This window comes from Emydura macquarii, unplaced genomic scaffold (assembly GCF_026122565.2).
Source record: "Emydura macquarii macquarii isolate MOO-44397 ecotype Brisbane River unplaced genomic scaffold, CSIRO-AGI_Emac_v2 contig_3472, whole genome shotgun sequence".
Taxonomy (NCBI): Eukaryota; Metazoa; Chordata; order Testudines; family Chelidae; genus Emydura; species Emydura macquarii.
The window spans coordinates 624,432-645,765 of record NW_027133609.1 but is presented as its reverse complement, the minus strand read 5'-3'; the positions used below and the strand labels follow the sequence as shown (position 1 = coordinate 645,765).

The 21,334-nt window shown below is 53.9% G+C and overlaps 1 protein-coding gene across 1 annotated transcript in view; it reads right to left on the bottom strand.

Moving 5' to 3' along the window:
• Positions 1-289: 289 nt before the first annotated feature.
• The window catches only part of NCKAP1L (NCK associated protein 1 like), a 55,171-nt gene continuing 34,126 nt past the window's right edge, over positions 290-21,334 (bottom strand). Inside the window, exons 27-31 of the mRNA XM_067535038.1 lie at positions 16,789-16,882; positions 15,610-15,726; positions 14,171-14,280; positions 4,468-4,557; positions 290-1,502 (exon numbers count right to left, since the gene is read on the bottom strand). Of these exons, the coding sequence (XP_067391139.1) occupies positions 1,377-1,502; positions 4,468-4,557; positions 14,171-14,280; positions 15,610-15,726; positions 16,789-16,882 (537 nt within the window). The 3' untranslated portion in view covers positions 290-1,376. The remainder of the gene's footprint in view (positions 1,503-4,467; positions 4,558-14,170; positions 14,281-15,609; positions 15,727-16,788; positions 16,883-21,334) is intronic.

Genomic DNA, 21,334 nt, shown 5'->3' with positions numbered 1-21,334 from the left:
AATCATCATCGCCATTGTAGAGATGGGCAAACAGGCTCAGAGACGGGCTGGGGATAGAATGCAGGAGTCCTGCCTCCCAATCCCCTGGGCAAAGCCAGCAGAACCCACTCCCTTTGCAGAGCTCTGACCCCAGCCTCCTGCTCTCACCACTCAACCATGCTACCTCCCTTTGGAAAGGCAATACATGTTGTCACATGGCCTGGACTGGCTCACACTGGTGAGTGCCGACCTCAGGACAGAGCATCAGAAAACAGGACAGACACCCCCAAGCTGGTGGTATGTTCTTTAATTAGATTTTACCAAGCCAGTAACATCTGTGAACTCCTGGATCATTATACCAGTCTTACTGTGGAGTCACAGACGGTCGCCTTAGCCTCTCCTGTCTATTGTGCAACCCAAACACGCTGGACTTTGTGATAAAATGGTTATTCACACCAAAAGCCGCATCACATTTAGCTTGCTTCCAATCCCAAGAGAACAGTCACTTACCCCAGATCAATTGGTACTCTAGATCTTACACCAAAGACAACCTGGCAGCCAATTCTCTAGTAAATTAACTCAAGATTTATTAGCTAAGAAAAGGAAATGAGAGTTATTGAAAGGTTAAAACAGGGAAACTATATGCACAGGTGGGTCACAGCTTGTCATTTCAAATGGTGGCAGTGATGTAATAAACTGCCCGGTTCCCAAAAGTCTTTTCAGGGTACCAGATTGTCTCTGGGGATCTCTGCTTTACATCTAGTACACTTCCCTGTAAGAGTTCAAAGAGTGCAGAGCTGAGCGCTCTTGCCTTGAATCCACACTTAGAGCTTTTTCTCACAGAAAACAAGCTGTCAGGCCCACCACCCACATGGGCTTTTCCTTTGATGACAAGAGCGAGGAATGTACTTTGAGTCTTTGACCTCAGCTCATCTCACACACTGGCCACTTGCTTTGAAATGAGCACGTTTCTGTAAAGGTTCTTCGTTTGCATTCCACAAGGCTTCTTCCTCGTTTGCTGGCTGGTTTGCTGGGTTATTTCCTTACTGGGGTTTACACAATGTAAATGTTTGCTACTACATTAGAACAGGACACAGTTAAGACAAGACAACTGAAAACAACGCAAGTAACATCCCACTAATTTTTCATGAAGTTTAAACCCCAAATACACTCTGATACATCTACCTATCACTTTGATCTATTCTAATACACAAGTGGATTGGCCCCGGGCTCTGGCATGAGCTGGCACCTGGTCTGCCAGCCTCACATGTGTGCAAAGATGTACAGCCCTTGGGCCCAATTGCAAGAGCTCGCTGCACGGCCTGGAAGGTGCAGGCTCATTTGAAGTGCTGTGGGGAAGGGGGGGCTGAAGGGAGGCTGGGAACCCAGGCGGCTTCTCAGTGTGCAGGGAGTTTGCTTAGCAGGAAAGTCCTGTGGACCTCGCGGTAGGCATTGCGGAGCAGCACATAGGGGAAGCAGGTCTCCAGCATGTCGACAGTCAGGAAGGAGGACTCCTCCACGATCTGAAACAGACACACAAAAGAGCAGCATCAGGGTCTGCCCCCACTGCGTGTCCCCCCGCATGGCCCCACAAAGCAGGGGAGCACCGGGCCTGGCTGCCACATGAGCCCTCTGGAGATCTCTGGGTATTTAATGGTGTGGCCGGCAGTGGGATTGGCAGCAGTAATGGCTATTGCCCTAGAGAGCCACGTGGCTGCATACGTAGTCCCCAGGGACTGGGCACCCTCGCAAGCAAGGAGCAAAGGACCAGCTGCAGGGGGTGTGAAGCTGGGGTGGGGCTAAGGGACTGCATGGGGACTCAGCAGCCTTAGGTTCTATTCCTGGCTCTCCTCTGTCTCCCTGGCTAACCCTTCTCTGCTCTTTGCCTGAGTTTCCCCATCTGTACTGGGGGTGACCTCCAGCAGTGAAAGGATCATTCATTAACGGGAGGGAGGTGATCTGGGATCCTACAGGGGAAGGGGCTAGAAAAGGGAGTGGTGACTTTCCTAAAGTCAGGTAGCAAATCAATAGCAGTGTGGGGATAGAACCCAGGACTCCTGGCACCCTCTGCAGGGAACAGATGGGGGGGAGGCCAATGTCCATAAATGAGTGTCTTGCCTTCCCCTTTGCTCTGCAGATGTTAAGGCTTCAGCTATGGCAGAAATTCACACTAGGCTGTGGGGTAAAAGTGCTTCAGAAAGAAAGAGACCAGTGCTGCCCCCTAGGGCTGAGGAGCAGGGAAGCAGGGCTGCAATGGCTGGATGTCAGGGGAAAGCTGGGCTAAGTTTCTAGAAGGGTCAAGCACGGCATTCACATTAAAAAGGAAAATGAAAGGCCCAGTCCCCTCCTTGGTGGGCCTCGCTTCCCAGGAAAGCCCTGGCAGAGCAGTCTGGGCAGACTGGGAGATGGGAGTGGGATCAGCTGCCATCTTCCGTGGCTGGGGAACAGGGATGGAGTACTGAGCCAGGGGCAGAACGTCCCCCGTGAATCTTCCCGGCAGGGAGAGGCTGGGTGAGTGGGGAGCCTCCGACAGGACTGGGCAGCAGGGAAAAGTCAGCGCTAGGGGAAGGCAGAGGGGGCTAGTGGGTCTCCTGTCTCTAGCATGTGTAGTGCAGGGAAGATGGACCCAGCACACTCCATTCACCAGACAAAGGAGCCAAGGACAGGGGCGTTGGAACAATGTGTATAGTGGGGGTGTCTTTGGTTGTTATTACTATTTCAAGCCACGGGTGCTGTCATACCCCCAGCAACTCTAATTCCAGCATCCCTGGCCAGAGATGAGCCCAGGGCCTGCCCCACCTCTGCTGTCCCTGCTCCCCGCGCAATGCTGCATGGCACGTCCCGTCCCTGTCAGCCACCCCTGTGGTCTCAGAGCATACGTGGCCTGCAGCAGCCAGGGAATCCAGCATCCCCCACCCCGGCTGTAGAGCTTCCCTCTCACCCAGCTGCAGTCCTGTTACCAGGCTCTGTGCTTGCCCGTCTTGGTGCCATAAGCCCATGGATCTGGCTCAGGAGCGAGATAGGTACAGAGCCGGTGCACAGGGCTCACCAGCGCTCTCCCCACATGGGGATAATGAGCCCCTGCAGCCTCATTCACACATTCTAGATTGAAACATTTGCATTTAAATTGCTTCGCAGCAAACATATGCATTCCCCGAATACCAATCAGGGGCGGCACAGCCCGGCCCAGGGAGCGGATGGGCATGTCCTCGCCTTCCCCAGATACAGCAGTCTCCTCCCATCAGGGCAGGAATCAATATCCTTCCAGTGCTAATGGAGACGGATAGTTGGCTGCCAGCCGGCGTGGGGGCTGGGACTGGCTGTCGCAGGGGGATACAGTCTGGTGCCAATAGGGCAGCTCAAGGGTTGGCAGCTGCCTTCTTTGAGACCCCCCCCCCCCCACTGGCCTGCACATCCTGCCCCAGACATCGCGGGTGGATGAACGATGCACTAAACAGGCTGGGAGGGGAAGCAGCTAGGGAGCTGAAGACGGGAGGCTAGGTGCATACTAATATCTCAGCCCACTGAAGCAGAGAATGGACCTGGTGATCAGAACAAGAGGGACTGAAGCCGGGACCCCCATGACAGCTGCTCAGTAAATCTGAGTAAGGGCCAATGGTACTGGCAGCTCCAAAACCATCCCCCAGCCCCGGGGCCAGTGGCGAGGGCACACGCTCCAGCTAGGCAAGAGGCATTTGCTAGACTCTGCCCTGGCCACAGCCTACCTGCAGCTTGCTCTGGAAGCAGTTCCTGTGCTCAGGGAAAGCCCTGCCCAGCAGGGTGACTGGCCCGCACTGACAGCGGGGCGTGCGCATGGTGCCCGCTAGTGCCGGCCCCAGGGACTACAGCAGTTTTCCTTGTATGCCTATTAGAGCTGCTCCCAGGGCTCAAATGGCAGGGGCTTGAGTGTGGTGCTGGGGGTTCCAGCCCTGCTGAGTGCTGGAGCGCTCGCCTACCCAGGGGGCTGGGTGAGCCAAAGAGAACGGGGCTGTGTCCATCTGGGGGGCCATGCAGCACAGGCCATGATCTCACCCCAGAGACAAGGGCTTGGTCGGGGATGGAGCCGGCTGCCATGGGAGCAGTCATCCAGTGATGCTGCTGCTTGAGGGGCCATGGCCCAGCACGGGCTGCATGGGAGAATCCCTCACAGCAGCACCAAGGCAGCTGGAAAGCCCAGGCTGCAGGGGAACAGCCTGAAACCCAAATCACAGCTGGTGGGGCCTGGGAAGGGAGCCTGTCTCTGCTCCATTGACGGCTTTTATCCCAGGCCCTGGGAATGAGAGCGGGGGGAGGCAGGTGCAGGAGCTCATGGCTGGAAGGTCTGTGGGTGCCCAGTCTGGCCTCCAATCTGGGAGTAGCTTAGTACCGTGCCACCAAAATCCTGCCCAGGCTCCACAGCACCAGGCCAAGCGTGTGTGTGTGTGTCTTAGCCCAGGTTCTGCCAGGGGAGATCTGCCCATCACCCGCCCCAGCATGCAGGAGCCTCACCAGGTGCATCAGCAGGGAGATGGATTCCCTGTTCTTGGACCGGAGCTTGTCAGGCTCTTGTCCCAGCTGCAGGAGGCTCACGGACGCCAGCTGTGAGGAGGGAGAGAGAGAGGTGAACTCCTTGGCTCTGCCCACAGCGCCTTGGCAGGGTCTGCGGCTAATGAGGACACGAACCCACGGAGCCCCCTCCTCAGTCACTTTGCAAAGTGTAGCTGGGCTGGGGCAATGCCTCCAGGGCGTGGGAGGAGGGTGGCCAGGGTGCCTGGGGCTGGAAGGCTGCAGTGCCTGGGGGGAAGGCAGCCATGGTGCGTAGGGTTGGGTGTTCATGGTGTGTGGGAGAGGCCAGCCGGGATGCATAGGGCTGAGTGGTCACAGTACATGAGGGGATTGCGTCTTGGGTGCATGGGGCTGGGAGTCTGCAGTGTGTAGGAGGAGGGCAGCCAGGGTGTGTGGGGTTGGGGTTCTGCAGTGCATGGGGGAAGGGTGTCTGGGGTAGCTGAAGGGTTGAGCTTTGCTAAACACTTCTCAGAAAAGAAAATTGGCTTACGGATTAAGCCCTGTTGGCTTCTCCAGAGCCTGAGGATGGAGCAGAGCAGGGGCCTGCCTCTGTCCTGATGGCTCCTATCCCAGCATCTGCTCAGCACTGAGTCTGAGAAGTGGAAAGTGCTCCTGATTGCAGTAGAGACCCACTGGGTGCAGGGAGGCAGCTCTTCACCTGCCCCCTTTCCTGGCTGCTGGGGTGGGGACAGGATGGGGAAGCTCCAAGCTGGCAGGGAGCTAGCGCCAAGACCTTTTGGGACTCGGAACAGGACCATCAGGGAGCTCACAACAGAGCAAATCAGTGACCTGCCTGTGCCAGGATCAATCAACGGGACCAAAGAGATGCTGGTCTAGGAGCCCGTCTCTGACACCAGCCTTAGTGTGGGGAGAGGAGAAAGGTGAAAATGCTCTCGAAGTACATGGCCAGCCACGCAACTGTGCATTAGAATCATATCATAGAGTCATAGAAGATGAGGGTTGGAAGGGAGCTCAGGAGGTATCTAGTCCAACCCCCTGCTCAAAGCAGGACCGACCCCAACTAAATCATCCCAGCCAGGGCTTTGTCAAGCCGCACCTTAAAAACCTCTAAAGATGGAGATTCCACCATCTCCCTAGGTAACCCATTTCAGTGTTTCACCACCCTCCTAGGGAAAAAGGTTTTCCTAATATCCAACCTAGACCTCCCCCACTGCAACTTGAGACCATTGCTCCTAGTTCAGTCATCTACTACCACTGAGAACAGCCTAGCTCCATCCTCCCTGGAACCCCCTTTCAGGTGGTAAAAGGCCACTATCAAATCCCTCCTCATTCTTCTCTTCTGTAGACTAAACAAGCCAAGTTCCCTCAGCCCCTCCTCATAAGTCCTGTGCTCCAGCCCCCTCATCATTTTTGTTGCCCTCTGCTGCACTCTCTCCAACTTGTCCACATCCTTTTTGTAGTGCGGGGCCCAAAACTGGACACAATACTCCAAATGTGGCCTCACCAGTGCCAAATAGAGGGGAATAATCACTTCCTTCAATCTGCTGGAAATGCTTCTACCAATGCAGCCCAATATGCCAGTAGCCATCTTGGCAATAAGGGCACATTGTTAACTCATATCCAGCTTCTTGTCCACTGTAACCCCAGGTCCTTTTCTGCCCAAGTGCTGCCTAGCCAATCGGTCCCCAGTCTGTAGCTGTGCAGGGGATTCTTTCATCCTAAGTGCAGGACTCTGCATTTGTTCTTGTTGAACCTCATCAGATTTCTTTTGGCCCAATCCTCCAATTTGTCTAGGTCACTCTGTATCCTATCCCTACCCACCAGGATATCTACCATTCCCCTCACTTTATTGTCTTCTGCAAACTTGCTGAGGATGCAATCGACCCCATCCTGCAGATCATTAATGAAGATGTTGAACAAAACCGGCCCCAGCACCGACCCCTGGAGCACTCCGCTTGTTACCAACCGCCAACTAGACATCGAGCTGTTGATCACCACCTGTTGAGCCCGATGATCTAGCCAGCTCTCTGTCCACCTTATAGTCCATTCATCCAATCCATGCTTTTGTAACTTGCTGGCAAGAATACTGTGGGAGACCGTCTCAGAAGCTTTGCTAAAGTCACGGTATATCACATCCACCATTTTCCCCACATCCACAGAGCCAGTCATCTCATCATAGAAGGCAATCAGGTTGGTCAGGCATGACTTGCCCTTGGTGAATCCATGCTGACTGTTCCTGATCACCTTCCTCTCTTCCAAGTGCCTCAAAATGGATTCCTTGGGGACCTGCTCCATGGTTTTTCCGGGGACTGAGGTGAGGCTGACCGGTCTGTAATTCCCCGGATCCTCCTTCCCTTTTTGGAAGATGGGCACGATATTTGCCTTTTTCCAGATTGGCCGGATTGGCACAAAGGCTCAGCTCCCATTGTTCTCAAGGGGGGAGGGAATCTCCATTGTTCCTGATGGGGGGATCCTCCATTGCTCACAGCGGGGCAGGAGGATTCCTTAGTGCTTGGGAGAGCTGGTGGCTGCTCTGCGCTTGTGACAGTCCCTCCCTGCCCGTCCAATCCTGTTAGCTGAATCTCAGAATGAGGTCAGCACCCAATGCAGGGCCCAAAGATTATGTGGGGTCCCGGGGCAGCCAGAGGCTCCCAGACCTCAGGGGACATTGACATACACCCAAGTGAGGGGCTGGCTTTGCTCTTCCTAGTGTTGGGCCCAGACTCATACCGCCACTTCCACCCTCCTAATCAGCCCATGTGTGGGATACAGCATTCCCCAGAGCCCAGCCAGCTGTGGGTTGGGCTGGCAAGCCACAACCTGGCCTCCGCAGGCCCCCTCTGCTGCTCACACCCTGTCAGAACTGCTTCTTCCAGAGGCCTTGGTCCCCCATCAGCTCAGCCCCCTGGGAGCAGCGTGGTTAGTGCTGCCCTGTGCTGGGCACAGAAGGAACGCAGGAGCATGGGGCTTACCACACTGGATCAGACCAGGGTCAGGATCCCACCTCTGGCAGGGGAACCAGCTGATTCAGAGCAAGGTGGAGCAACCCCCCTAGTGAGAAATAACCTGACCCCGGGGATGCTCTATCCTGACCCTGCTCAGCCAGTTGGTGGGAAGTAGGAGGAGATTACAGCCTGGGCCCATGTCTACACTACGGGCACTCCAGGGGCCCAGCTACGGAGCTGTAGCCAAGCTGCTGTAGCATCCATACTTCCTGCAGTGACGGAAGGAGTTTCCCATTGCTCTAGGAACCCTTCGCACCCCCTCGAGGGACACTAGGTAGCTTGATGGAAATGTTCTCCCCTCGGCCTGGCTGCATCTCCACACCCGTCCCTGAACGCGATAGCCACGTCAATTAACTTTTACATGTGCAACAGGCCTAAACAAACAGCCTGACGGACACATCTCCACCAGCCCTTTGCTCCATGCGGAACACTTGGGTAGCAGAAATCAGTGCCCCCGCGCGAGGCACCAGCACCACTGGCCCCAACCCTGGGGCGTGATGGACCCTCCATCCCTGAAACATTCCCAGCTGCAATAGACTGTCCCTGCCCAGCAGGACGGGGCTGAGGATCTAACAGGCTCTCTGATTCTTCATGCCCCCTATGAAGGGCAGCCCAGGCTTGGCACCTGTCCTCAGCGTTATTTATCCCCTTGCCACGCATCTGTCACCAGATCTCAGTGCTGGCTGATGATGGCAGCAGGGTGCGGTGTGAAGCAGCAGGCAGCTAATGGGCATGTAGCGCACAAGGGCTTTGCTTTCAGCTGCCCTGGCAAACCCCCGCAGCTGACAGCCCAGGGCCACCTGCCCCTGGCATGCTCTCAGCTCCTCCAGGGGTGTCTGGGCTTTGCAAAGCACCTGGATTTCCTCTCTGTAGAATGTGCACATTGATGCTGGGGTCTGCCCCCCATGCCAGAATATGGGCCTGAATCTGATCTCACGTGTGCCGATGTCAGTTAGGAGCAGCTTCACTGCAGTACATGGAGATACACCAGTGCAAGAGAGACCAGACTCAGGCCTGAGTAACCAGCGCCCCCCGCTCAGCAGCTGAGCCATGCCATTCAGCTCTTTCAGTGCCTGCCAGGCCTAGAGGACACAGCACTGCACTAGGACCCAGGAGACGAGGCCTGTAGTCCTGGCTTCCTGCTGGGTGACCATGGGCAAATCACTTCTGCCCTCAGTGCCTTGGATTCCCACCTGTAAAAGGAGCACCATGATCCTGGCCTCCTTTGTAAAGTACCTAAGTGATCTAGGAATGATTAAGACTGAGGTATTCTTAGCTGGTAGCAGTAGTAGTCTGTTATCCTCTAGGTGGACACTAGGGGAAATGCAGGGTCAGTTCCTTGTTCTGCCACAGACTTCCTGCATGACCTGGCACTTAGGGTATGTGGACACTGCCATTAAACACCCACGGCTGGCCCATGTCAGCTGACACATGCTTGGGCCCCAGGGCTGTTTAATTATGATGTAGATATTTGGGCTCAGGCCAGAGTCCAGACCCCACAAGCGGGGAAGGTCCCAGAGCCTGGACTCCAGCCTGACCTTGAATGTCTACACTACAATTAAACAGCCCCAGAGCCCACATCAGCTGACACAGGCCAGGCATGGGTGTTTAGTTGCAGTGCTGACATACGCTTAGTCTCCCTGTGCCTCAGTTCCCCATCTCTAGGCTGGGGATGCTGGCCCTGCCCTGCCCCGCCCCACAGGTGTGTGTGGGGATAGATACAATAAAGATTGTGAGATGCCCAGACACTCTAGCAATGGAGGCCTGATAAGTCACTAAGACAGAGAGATGTACAAGACTGTCATACAGTGATGCTTCTTCAGTAGGAACTGAATTGAGAACTAACAACTTGCTACACATCAGGAGATGCCAGCTTTTGGCTACTATCATCCTGTGCCAGATCCAAACCAGCAGCTGACCCCTGAGCTCTCGGCAGGAGTTGTGGCTGTAGGCGGAACTTGTCCACAGAAAGGAAGCTGCTAGCGCCTTCTGTGATCTCTGACGTTTCTAATCAACAATGAATCAGGTTCGCTCCCTCGCTGGCTGTTTTCCCACAGGCCAAAAATAAAAGTCTGACGCACAAACCTTTTCCAATCCCCCAATTTCCCCATCAGTCACTCACCGTGAGCCGGAGAGAATGGCACAGGATTGATTTTCCCTGGTGTCTGGCCTTGGGATGCCAGCGTCACATGGAGCGAGGGCTCCAAAGCATGGAAAACTGAAGGGAGAGAAACTGAGAAACTGAGGGAGAGAAAATGAGATCGGAGCAGAGAGAACCGGGAGGCACCGGAACCAGGCAGTGGCCTGTCCCTCACTAAATTCCCCAGATTAACAGAAGGGCAGGCAAAGCCCTGCCAAGATTGAGCTGTGCAGACAGGAGTAAATTGCAGTCTTATCCAATATGCCATCTTACTGCTCCCTAAAGGCTTTCGTTTGTTTCTCTTTTCTCAGAAGGAATTTAAATGCCTCTGGAAAGCTCAAACAAGAACTCTCCAGGGAAGGAATTACTGCTTATTGACAGTCTCAGCAGCAGCGGCTCCCTGATGCCCTATCCCTGGAGCACCGCGAATTCATTTTTGTTATGATTCAGCAGCACCTAGAAACCCAAAGGGCCAGGTACTGGACATGTAAACACTGAGAGACAGCCCCCACCACAAAGAACTTACGGTAGAGAAAACAGACAAGGGGGGGGAGTGGGACAGAGGCAGGTGAAGTGACTTGTCCAAGGTCACAAAGCAGGTCAGTAGCAGAGCCAGGACTAGACGACAGCTCTTCCCAAATCCTAGCCACCAGCCTATGCCAGAACCTCAAGCCAGTCTTCACCCCCTGTTCAGTTCGCAGCCTGTTTTTTTTTTTTTTTGGAGAACATCCACCTGTATTTTAAATGAATCTACCAAACCACTTTGCACCATCCAGAGGAGTCCTTCCCCCGACGGAGTGACTGGACTGCTGCACGCACAGGGCTAGGATTTGGGAAGAGCTGTCTTCTAGTCCTGGCTCTGCTACTGACCTGCTTTGTGACCTTGGACAAGTCACTTCACCTGCCTCTGTCCCACTCCCCCCCCTTGTCTGTTTTCTACTGTAAGTTCTTTAGGGTGGGGGCTGTCTCTCAGTGTTTACATGTCCAGTACCTGGCCCTTTGGGTTTCTAGGTGCTGCTGAATCATAACAAAAATTAATTCGCGGTGCTCCAGGGATAGGGCATCAGGGAGCCGTTGCTGCTGAGACTGTCAATAAGCAGTAATTCCTTCCCTGGAGTGACTGGACTGCTGCACGCACAGGGCCTTCAACATCGTCCTTGTGATGCTCTGGTTCAAACAGGAAGCAGCCAGGGCAGTCCCAGGGCCTGTGCTATGCAGGAGCTCAGACTAGTTGGTCACAGGATCCCTTCGGACCTAATGATCTAAGGGCATGTCTACACTACCAAATTAAGTCGACTTAAATTAAGCCGGCATACAGCCACCGCAGTAACTCGTTCAGCTGTGCGTGTCCACACTACACCCCTCGTGTTAGCAGAGCCCTCCAGTGGCAGCACAGCTACTGACACAGAGAGCAGTGCACCGTGGGTAGCTATCCCCTTGGGCACCTCTAGTGCAGGGCGTCGTGGGAAGGGGTTGCAAAGTTCAAAGCACAGGGAAAAGGGCAGGGAGGGGAGTATCCTTCTGAGATCATAGCAAGAGGTACCTTGCAGAGGACAGCCATGCAGCTCCTTGTAAAAGCGGCATGGCTGCGGCTCCACACTAGTGACTGCTCTGGGCAGCAGAGTTGCAAACGGTGACCCGAGCGGTCACAATGGGCATTGTGGGACAGCTCCTGGAGGCCAGTTCAGCTGACGTAAGCAATGCAGAGTCTACACTGCCACTGCGATGGCTGGCTACGTTGACCTAAGATCTGCGCCTCTCATAGAGCTCGACGCAGCAGACAAGTTGCCTTGTGGGAGGAACATTGTAGTGCAGACACTGACATTGTGATGTCGACGTGAGCTGCTTTCCTTCCGTCCATATAAGCCTGTAGTGTGTAGCAGGGCTAGGACTCTTTGGTGCAGAAGCTGAGCTGATGCATGGACCCATCCAGCTGCTGCTGACATCACGGAGAGTTTAGCCACTGAGCTCACTGTAGTGAGACTGGGCCCTCCTGGGTCTTGGAAGCTGTTAGAGACTGAAACATACTTCAAACTCCTGGGTTAATTGGCAGGCTCTCACAAGAAGGGCAGTGAATACAAGAAAACCTGCTGTATTCTATTCAGCCCAAGCGGGGGTTGGGTGCCAGGACCCAGCCTTGTGCCTACAGCACCTCTAGCACCTTAAAACACTTTGCAAATGTTAATTAATACCCCCAGCCTCCCTGGCAGGCAGGTCAGTATCATCCCCATTTTGCAGAAGGAATAACTGGGCCAAGAGAAGGGACTTGCACAAGCTCTCGCAATAGGATCAGGAATAGAACCCAGGAGTCCTGACTGCCAGGCCCCCACCTCTAACCACTAGTTCACACTGTTCCTCAAAACAGAGCCCTGGAGCCCTGCCTCCCAGACTGCTGCTCTATCCCATCCAGAGCTTTCCAGTCACTTTCCTCTAATGAGGAGACGCCATGGCGCCCTCAGGCACAGGCAGACACACCGTGTAGATTGCCTAGAATTGTTCTAATTAAAACCTCAGTTAGCAGAATTCATTTATAAGATTAACGTTCTCACCAGCAATGGCCAGATTTTCAAAGCAGCTCAGCCCCCCCTGGCTACAGTGCGGTGGAGGAGGGGCGGGTTCTCTAGTGTTCTCTATGGGGTGATTCTCCTCGTGCGCAGGTGCGGTGGGGATGGGTTCCCCGTTGCTCATGCAGAAGGGAACCGTGCTCTATGGCTGTAGGTGGGAGTCTCCAGCAGGGAGACAGCTCCAGGGGAGCATCAGCGGTGACTTGGCTGGAACGCAGGCCTGCTGTGTCCATCCCACTGGACTCTGCCTGCCAGCTTCCGGTCTGGTGGGCTAGCAGGGACGGCATCCTAATGGGGCTGCTGCCCATCCCTCAAAGCCAGCTGCCTCCAACACCAGACACCTGGGAGCGGCAGAAGCCTCAAATCCCCGAATCCCAAGAGTGGAATAAGAGGAGTGGGAGTGACTTGAATCAGAAGGTCCTGCCGGCATTCCCATCCCACAGCTGCTGCCGTCCCATCTGCCCTTAGCATCCCCATCAGCCGCATCTCTGTGCTGTGACTGCTGCAGGAGATCCCACCCTCCACAGATCTCTGGCTGTTTGCACACTTGCTAAGCACCTGGTAAGTGCCCAGGAGGGACAGAGATGTCCACCCTCTGGTACCCAGTAATATTTGCTACTGGTCATTATAGATGAGGCTCTCTGACCTGTGCTGGTTTTGTTCAACATTTTCATTAATGATCTGGAGGACTGGGTGGATTGCACCCTCAGCAAGTTTGCAGATGACACTAAGCTGGGGGGAGCGGTAGATATGCTGGAAGGTAAAGTTAGGCTACAGAGTGACATAGACAAATTAGAGGATTGGGCCAAAAGAAATCTGATGAGGTTCAACAAGGACAAGTGCAGAGTCCTGTACTTGGGATGGAAGAATCCCCTGCACAGCTACAGACTGGGGACCGACTGGCTAGGCAGCAGTTTTGCAGAAAAGGACCTGGGAGTTACAGTGGACAAGAAGCTTGATATGAGTCAACAGTGTGCTCTTGTTGCCAAGACGGCTAATGGTATATTGGGCTGCATTAGTGGGAGCATTGCCAGCAGATCGAGAGAAGTGATTATTTCCCTCTATTCGGAATTGGTGAGGCCACATTTGGAGTATTGTGTCCAGTTTTGGGCCCCCCACTATAGAAAGAATGTGGACAAATTGGAAAGAGTCCAGTGGAAGACAATGAAAATGATTAGGGGGCTGGGGCACATGACTTATGAGGAGAGGCTGAGGGAACTGGGCTCCTTTAGTCTGCAGAAGAGAAGAATGAGGGGAGATTTGATAGCAGCCTTTAACTACCTGAAAGGGGGTTCCAGGGAGGATGGAGCTAGGCTGTTCTCAGTGGCAGTCAATGACAGAACAAGGAGCAATGGTCTCAAGTTGCAGTGGGGGGGAAGGTCTAGGTTGGATATTAGGAAAAGCGTTTTCACTAGGTGGGTGGTGAAGCACTGGAATGGGTTACCTAGGGAGGTGGTGGAATCTCCATCCTTAGAGGTTTTAAAGGCCTGGCATGACAAAACCCTGGCTGGGATGATTTAGTTGGGGTTGGTCCTGCTTTTGAGCAGGATCCTCTAGATACCTCCTGAGGTTCCTTCCAACCCTCATCTTCTATGATTCTATGCAGGAACTCAGACTGAGTGATCAGAAAGGTCCCTTCTGGCCTTAACAGCCATGAAGCTACGAACTGTGAGGCAGGACACTGGAGTAGCTGAATCAGCCATTCCCATATGCCTGGGCTGGACCATTTGGAGGATAAACAAACTGTCTCTGGCGCGGCCCACCTAGCAGCAAGAGGCAGCTCTGAATTCACGGAACACATCATAACCCACATATTGCTTGCACCAGTGCGACTGGAAAGAACCATTCAGTTCACCCTAGGCACAGTACTCCCAGCATTCTTCCGGGCGCAGTACACCGAGCGTACGCCGTCGGGCACAGTACACCAGGCATACAAGCATGCTGCATGGAGTGAGCCCCGCCCCGCAGCCGCTCACCAGAAGGAACTCCTTGAGGTGCGTCTCAATGTTCTTGTTGTGGATGGTGAAGAGCGCAGCGGACACGTGGATGATGGCTTTGGCCAGGCAGTGGATATTGTTGGTGTAACCTGCAGGGAGAAAGAGACAGGGAGGCTCGGCACCTGCTGCTCCCTGAATTGGGGCTGGGGCAGGAAGGCTATGCTTGTCTTTCTACAGCACCCACAGTGCCCTGCATGCTAGACAGCGCGCCAGGTGCTGTACACCTGCCCCCGCCTCAGAGCGTAATCTGGGAACATTGACACAAATGCATCTCAAGCCCACTGAAGTCACGGGGGCTACTCCAGTGATTACGGTATGACGAGGTTTTGCCAGCAGACCTAGGGAAGTATTAATGCCATCAGACACGGCACTGGTGAGACCTCATCCGGAGTACTGTGAGCAACGCCGGTCACCCTTGCTCATGGGAAATGAATTCAAACTGGAAGAGGCGCAGAGAAAGGCTGCTAGGATGGCTGGGGATGGTGAGTCGATCGTACCGAAGGAGACTGGTTCAGCCGAGCAAGCGCAGGCTGAGCGGGAGGGGACTGCTCCCTATAAATCCTTCGGGGCGAAATGCCAGGGAGGGGCACGAGCTACTGAAGCTAAAGGACAATGGTGGCCCAGGAACAAATAGGGATAAACTGGTCTACGATAAACTGAGGCTGGAAAGGAGAAGCATCAGAGGTTCTGGAACAGCCTCCAGATAGGAGGAGTGGAGGCAAGAAACCTCAGGAGTTGGAAGATGGAACTGGATACGTTTTGGAAGCGGATGAGATGGCAGGACTGCCTGCAAGAGCAGGGGCTGGGCTGTTCTCAGTGGTGGCAGATGACAAAACAAGGAGCAACGATCTCAAGTTGCAGTGGGGAAAGTCTAGGTTGGACATTAGGAAAAACTTTTTCCCTAGGAGGGTGCTGAAGCACTGCAATGGGTTACCTAGGGAGGTGGTGGAATCTTCATCCTTAGAGGTTTTTAAGGCTCAGCTTAGCAAAGCCCTGGCTGGGATGATTTGGTTGGGGTTGGTCCTGCTTTGAGCAGGGGGTTGAACTAGATACCTCCTGAGGTTCCCTCCAAACCCCATACTATGATTCTTTGAAAAGGCTCATGGACCTCACCGATCCTTTCCACTAGTGCAGGTTGGGCTTGGAGTGCAGAATAAAACTTGAAAAAAAGGGCCCGTTTCCTGGGAGCGTGTGTTTTGTAGGAACTTCCAGAGACTGTCCTGAAGCCTGAGTATTTCACTCCAGCCCTGCGGGGCCTTATACCCAGGAATGCAGCGTGGTGCACTGCAGCATGGATATCTAGTCATGGCGCTGGGACGGCAAAAGCATAGACGGCAAACGCGCATTGCTGTTTATCAGCATCTGTGGTGGGTGAATAGATAACGGTATTTGGGAAACAGCCCGTCCCAGCCACTTACCATCTATCTCAATGCTGTACGTGGAGAAGGGTTCAGAGGCAAGGAGCGGCAGAGACACAGCCACAAAGACCAGCAGCAGACAGGCTGACTTGTACTCTTCCTCAGGGGACGAGCTGTCTATCAGGGAGAGAGGGAGAAGATGTACAATTGAGATTTCAGTAATAAGCTCGGTGGTAAATTATCTGATAGATGGAGCCGTGCTGCTCTGGAGCTTTGAGTGTTGCTGAACAGAACTGACACCACTCAGATTCGCTTGAAGCTGCATGTGCGCCATAGAAAAAACTGCCAAAGTGATGGGGGAGCAAAGATGCCCCAAGCTGGTGGGCAGTATGCAGACAGCCAGGGTGACCAGAGCCACGGGGATCCCGGCTGTGTCCCCGGAACGTCCCTGGATCAGCTGCGGCACCTGCGACAATGCTACTTGTGTTATGTATTTGTTATCCCTGCCCAAATCTTTATTGGCTTTGCTCATTGCATGGAGGCAGCTACTGCAGAGCTAGTGATCAGTTCTGCCTCAAGTGACAGATGCTTCAGGGTAAGGCAATTCCCCCTCATCACGGGCTTCTATTAATAACAAGCTCTCAATGCAGAGAACCCGAGGTCAGCATCATCATTCCCATTTTACAGAGGGGAAACTGAGGCCCAGAGAAGGGCAGTGACTTGCTCAAGATCACCGAGCAGGCCAGCGGTATAGAACATAGATGTCCTGGATGATGCCCTGCTTACGGGGCCACACATCCACCTCTTGGCCAGAATGAGCCCTCGAGGCCCTTATCACCTCCACTGTCAGCATAACAAACCGCAGCAGGTCTGAAATAATCCAGCTCTTTAAAGAACCCCTCTAGGTGTGTGATTTGACTCTCTGTACCTGCCAAGGAACACTGGGAATCTGGTTCAAGGCCCAGAATTTGAACTACTGACTCTTGAAAGTTTTGCCATAGTCCGTGCTGAGTTATCTTAAGCCAACCCCACGCTGCCCTGAGAAATGAGCAGCCCCTCTGCAGGGAATGGACTCTTTGGGGAAGTCACAGAAAACACTGTGCATGGGCCCCCCTGCTAGTTCTGGATTAATAAGCCCCATTTCTGGAGCCTCTTTCCAGTACTAGTGTCAGTGCTGGGAGACTGGGTTAGAGGGACCCAGCTGTGACCTCGCCTGGCAGCTCCCGGCCTGGCTCTTACCCGTTTTCAGGTTGGAAAGTGCAACCACCAGCGCTGGGTCAATGTCGCATGGGATCCCGGCAGCCGTGGCCAGCTCGAAGATGCTCAAGGTGACCTGGGGGAATGGCCAGGAGAAGGGATGGTGTCAGTGAGGCTGGAGAGCTCCCGGTCTCCCTCACTTCCCTCTTCTACTCCACGTAATAAAACAGCTGCATGTTTACGGATGAAATACAGCAGCTGCTGTGAGCCCTGGAACCCCCGTCCCTGTGCCCGGTCAGGGGGCCATGGGCTGATATTAGCTGGTGAGAAACAAGCCACGTCTGCCGCATTCTGGGTCCAGTTCCCGGCTGTGCTGGACACCCCAGAGAGCAGAGCTCTCAGCAGCTGCTCCTTTCCACATTGCTCTGTAAGTGCATGTTTCCAGGGAGAAAGACCCAGTTGTGCTGCACCACAGCCTCCTGCAACAGGCCAGCGGGGGCCACAGACAGACCTGTCCACCATCCATCCCACTGGCGACCATTCCCTCAGGAGCGTCTCTTTTCTGTGTAGGGGAGCCCTGGGGGGGGGGGAATCAGAAACCTGGGGCCGGTGCCCTGGGTCCCAGTCTGAGAACACAACACTATTGTCTTGCTGTGCTATTAGCCATTGCTACAAGTCCCTGGCGTACACGTGATTGTGCAGCGGGTCAGATGGCCCAGACACAAAGGGCTAGCCCCTGCCCCAAGCATGGAGTATAGGGTTTCAAAGAGGATTGTACTCAGGGCAGCTACCTCATCCCACCTCCTGGGCCAGCACACTGCTATGTTTAGCGCTCTGGCCCGATGAAAGCTAGCACATATCATCTACCCCAGCCGGGAATTACGCCTCCCGGCGGCCAAGCAGACAGACACTGAGGAGTGGGCTAAAGCTAAGGCAGTTGAGACAGGAGCCTGCCCCAGGGCTCACTGTGCCATGCCCCGTGCCCAGCCGGGAACCCATGCCTGGTCTGACTCTGCCACGCCCAGCTGGCAGTGGTCACATTTACACATACTCTGCCATTGGAAGTAGCTGCTGTGAGTGACTCTGCTGTGAAACAATCCTTCCCACAATGGCTCTGGGATCTCCGTCTCACAGGTGAGTGGCACCATCCCTCGGGATCACTGGGGGGGAGGTGTGCATCAGCGAGCAGGTTGTTCCCCCCACAACCTCGTTAAGTCCAATGTCTGAGAAGCCCCAGCCCCATTACAGCCTCAGCATGACACAGACCTAGCCCGGCAGGTATGTCATCCCCATGTCCAACCATCTTCTCAATATCTCACCGAAGAGGGCTGTGTTTGGTCTCTGCTGAAAGCTAAGAACTAGCAGAGGGTCGTGGCTATGGCCAGATGTTTGTACAGGAAACATTTTAAGAGAGATGCAAACTGCTGAAGTGAAACCTGTCCCCAGAGGCGAGGTGGCATCTCGGGGCTAATGCCTTCAACGTGGAGAGCACTGGACACCCGTGCAGACAGCCCTTTGCTCACCATCTGCACCAGGTGAAGATGTCATCATTTACAAAAACAAACCAACCCCAGGAGAACGCTCTGGATGAAGAGACAATAGCCTGTAACTGTACAAGAGCCAGCAAAATGGCACAAGTCACTATCCATTACAGAGGAGAAAATGCCAGCAGGAGTGTCTCATGGAAGGTGCAGCCCAACTCTCTGGACGGGACAAGGACTGACCATTGGGGGAGAAGGACCTTATTAAGCAGGAACATTGCTTGTTAACAAGTACTGGCTGTGGATTGCATTTATGCTTTCTTTTAGCTGTAACCTTATGTTTCCACCCCCTCTGACTTGCTTTTAGTTGACTCTCTCAAGCTCTGATAGATAAACTTCCATTTGCTTTTACTATAAACCTGTTTAAATGTCTTGTGCTAAGGACAGTGTTGAACTGAGGTGAGACCTGCACCCTAGGGGCCCTGTTTCCACAGAGGCAGCAAATCAGTTTATACTGCAGGTGTCCAGAAGCCAAGGAACTGGGCACTCAAGTGTAACAAGGTGGGGTATCAATTGCCAGCCTGCAGAAGTGTAGTAGAAAGTGAGATCCTAAGACATGAGGCCTAGTGTAAGAGGCCAAATATGAGGCCTGAGCTAAAGTAATGGTCAAGTCTGTTATAAAGCAACTTTAGCAGAAGTCATGCTGTGAATGCTGGCAGGCTCACAGTAACGGGGAAGAACAGAGCTGTGTGGCAAAACACCCCCTCAGTTTTGCCAGATAACGGCCGTCTCCTCTGGCGGAACGGCCTGGGGTAAATCTGCCCCACCCTGGACGAGTCCTTGGCCTTGGTTCGGCCTGTGGAATGCCCCTCCATCCCACCGGGCGGGGGTGAGTCACCAAGTCTATGTCACCCAGACCTCAGGAATACCTGCCTCCGGCGCCTCCGCTGGGGCTGTAGACCTGGCGGTGTCGCCCTGGGGCCAGAGTGGTCTCAGTTTTTTCCCCTAGCTGGTGCCATGCTGGCTGGATTGGGGGGGGGAGCATTTAGTATATTGTTTGATATCAGTATGTCAAAATCATAATTCATGTGAGATATGCCACGTCAGGCACTGTTCGAAAGGCTGTAATGTGCTAAGTAAGATGAGGATGTTATGTTCATGTGTTATTTGTGTAATAGAAGTTATGGATATGTTTGGTATATCAGTATCTCAAATTGTGCTGGCTGGGTAACACCTCAGACAGGATGGCCGCAGAACAATAGCCTGCTTAATGGCCATTGAGACACTCCCAGGTGCAAGGGGCCCAGGGGGAGAAGCCAGGGATATACCTGAGGAGTCACCAGGATTTGCTCATGTGACTCTGGACTCCATTTTGGCTCCTGTGAAATTCCATAAGCAGCATGGCAAGGGCCAGAGGATATAAAAAGGCAGAGGCCTGGGATCCATCTTGTCTTCAGTCCTTTTCAGCTTTCAGCCACCTACCTATCTCTGGATCAATTCATCTGCAACTGAAGCTGTGAAACAAAGGACTGAGACCCATCCAGGTACTGGATGTATACCAGAGGGACTATACAAGCCTGCAAACTCCACAATTCTTCTAGAAACCTGATGTATATAGACTTTCAAATCATTTGTATGTGTCTGATTGCTTTAATCCTTTAACATTTCTCTTATTGTTTGTTCCTTTCTTTTTATAATGAACCTTTAGTTTTAGTTACTAAAGGATTGGCTGGCAGCGTGGTATTTTGGGTAAGATCTAAACTTATATTGATCTGGTACCGTGGCTGACCCTTTGGGGTCAGGAGGAACCTTTTTGGTAAAGAGCAGAGAGTTTAAATAACTGGTCTCTTTACTGGACCTAGTGGCTGACTGGGGGCCGGAGACTGGAATGCAGTAAAGGGGGCTGTGTGTATTTGTGTACTGGCTTCTTGATAACCGGTTTGGGGAATCAGAAGCACAGTTTGTGGCTGGTTGGGAAGCCTGACTTCAGTGTCACCCACCAGTGTTGGGAGAATCTGCTCTCCTCTTGCAGCCTGCGTTGACCTTGGCATTTTCAGGTAGCTAACCTAGGCACGGACAGGTCACAGCTGGTATCTGGGTGTTTTTTTTCTCTTCTGCTGCTCCCCTCCTGGGGAGGGGCACTATCTCCTATATTTGGGGAAGGCTCTCCTCCTGCTGCCACAAGCCGTCTGGCAGCACGTGCGTGTCTCTCCCTTCCTCTGGTCTCTAGCAGAGGTGGGGTTTTAATAGGCCTGGAGTAGCCTTTGACTTGGCTCAGGTGTTTCTAATTAACCTGCACTAACCGCTCCCCTGCCTGCAGGGAAAAGGGCCTTTAACATTCTAGGGCTGACAGGTAGCGTACGCCAACGACGTGCTCCTCGCGGTCCAGGACCTGGGTGACCTGGTGTGGCTGGAGGCCTGCCTGGCCATCTACTCGGCAGCCTCCTCCACCCAGGTCAACTGGATCAAGAGCTCTGGCCTGATGGTAGAGGCCGGGTGGCAGGCGAGCTCCCTCCCACCCGCACTTCAAGCCATCCGGTGGAGCGCGGGGTCCGCTGCTCTATCTGGGCGTTTACCTTTCTGCCACCCATCCTTCGCTGGCAGAAAACTAGCATGATTTAGAGGGCAGGGTGTCTGAGCGGCTGCGGAGGTGGACAGGACTGCTCCGGTGCCTTTCCCTTCGGGTGAGGGCATTGGTGCTCAACCAGCTAGTCCTGTCCATACTCTGGAACCGGCTCAACACCCTGGTCCCACCCCCACGGTTCCTGGCCTGCCTTGAGAAGACAGTTCTGGAGTTATTTTGGCCAGGACTGCACTGGGTGTCTGCAGGGATCCTAAGTCTCCCCCCGGAGGAAGGAGAGCAGGTCCTGCGCTATCTCCACAGCCAGGTCCACACCTTCCACCTCCAGGCCCTTTATAGTGCAGGTAGTCTGGCGTGGAGCCACCTGGCATACTGTAGCTGGGAGGGGTGGTCCCCCTCTGAGGAGGGCTCAGAGAGGGAGCCAGACCCACCCTGGCTGTGAGAGGCTGACCCCAGGGAAAGCCCTGACCGGAAGCAGGTGGGCGGATCTAGGCCTTTAAAGGCCCCAGTGGCCCCACCTGACCGG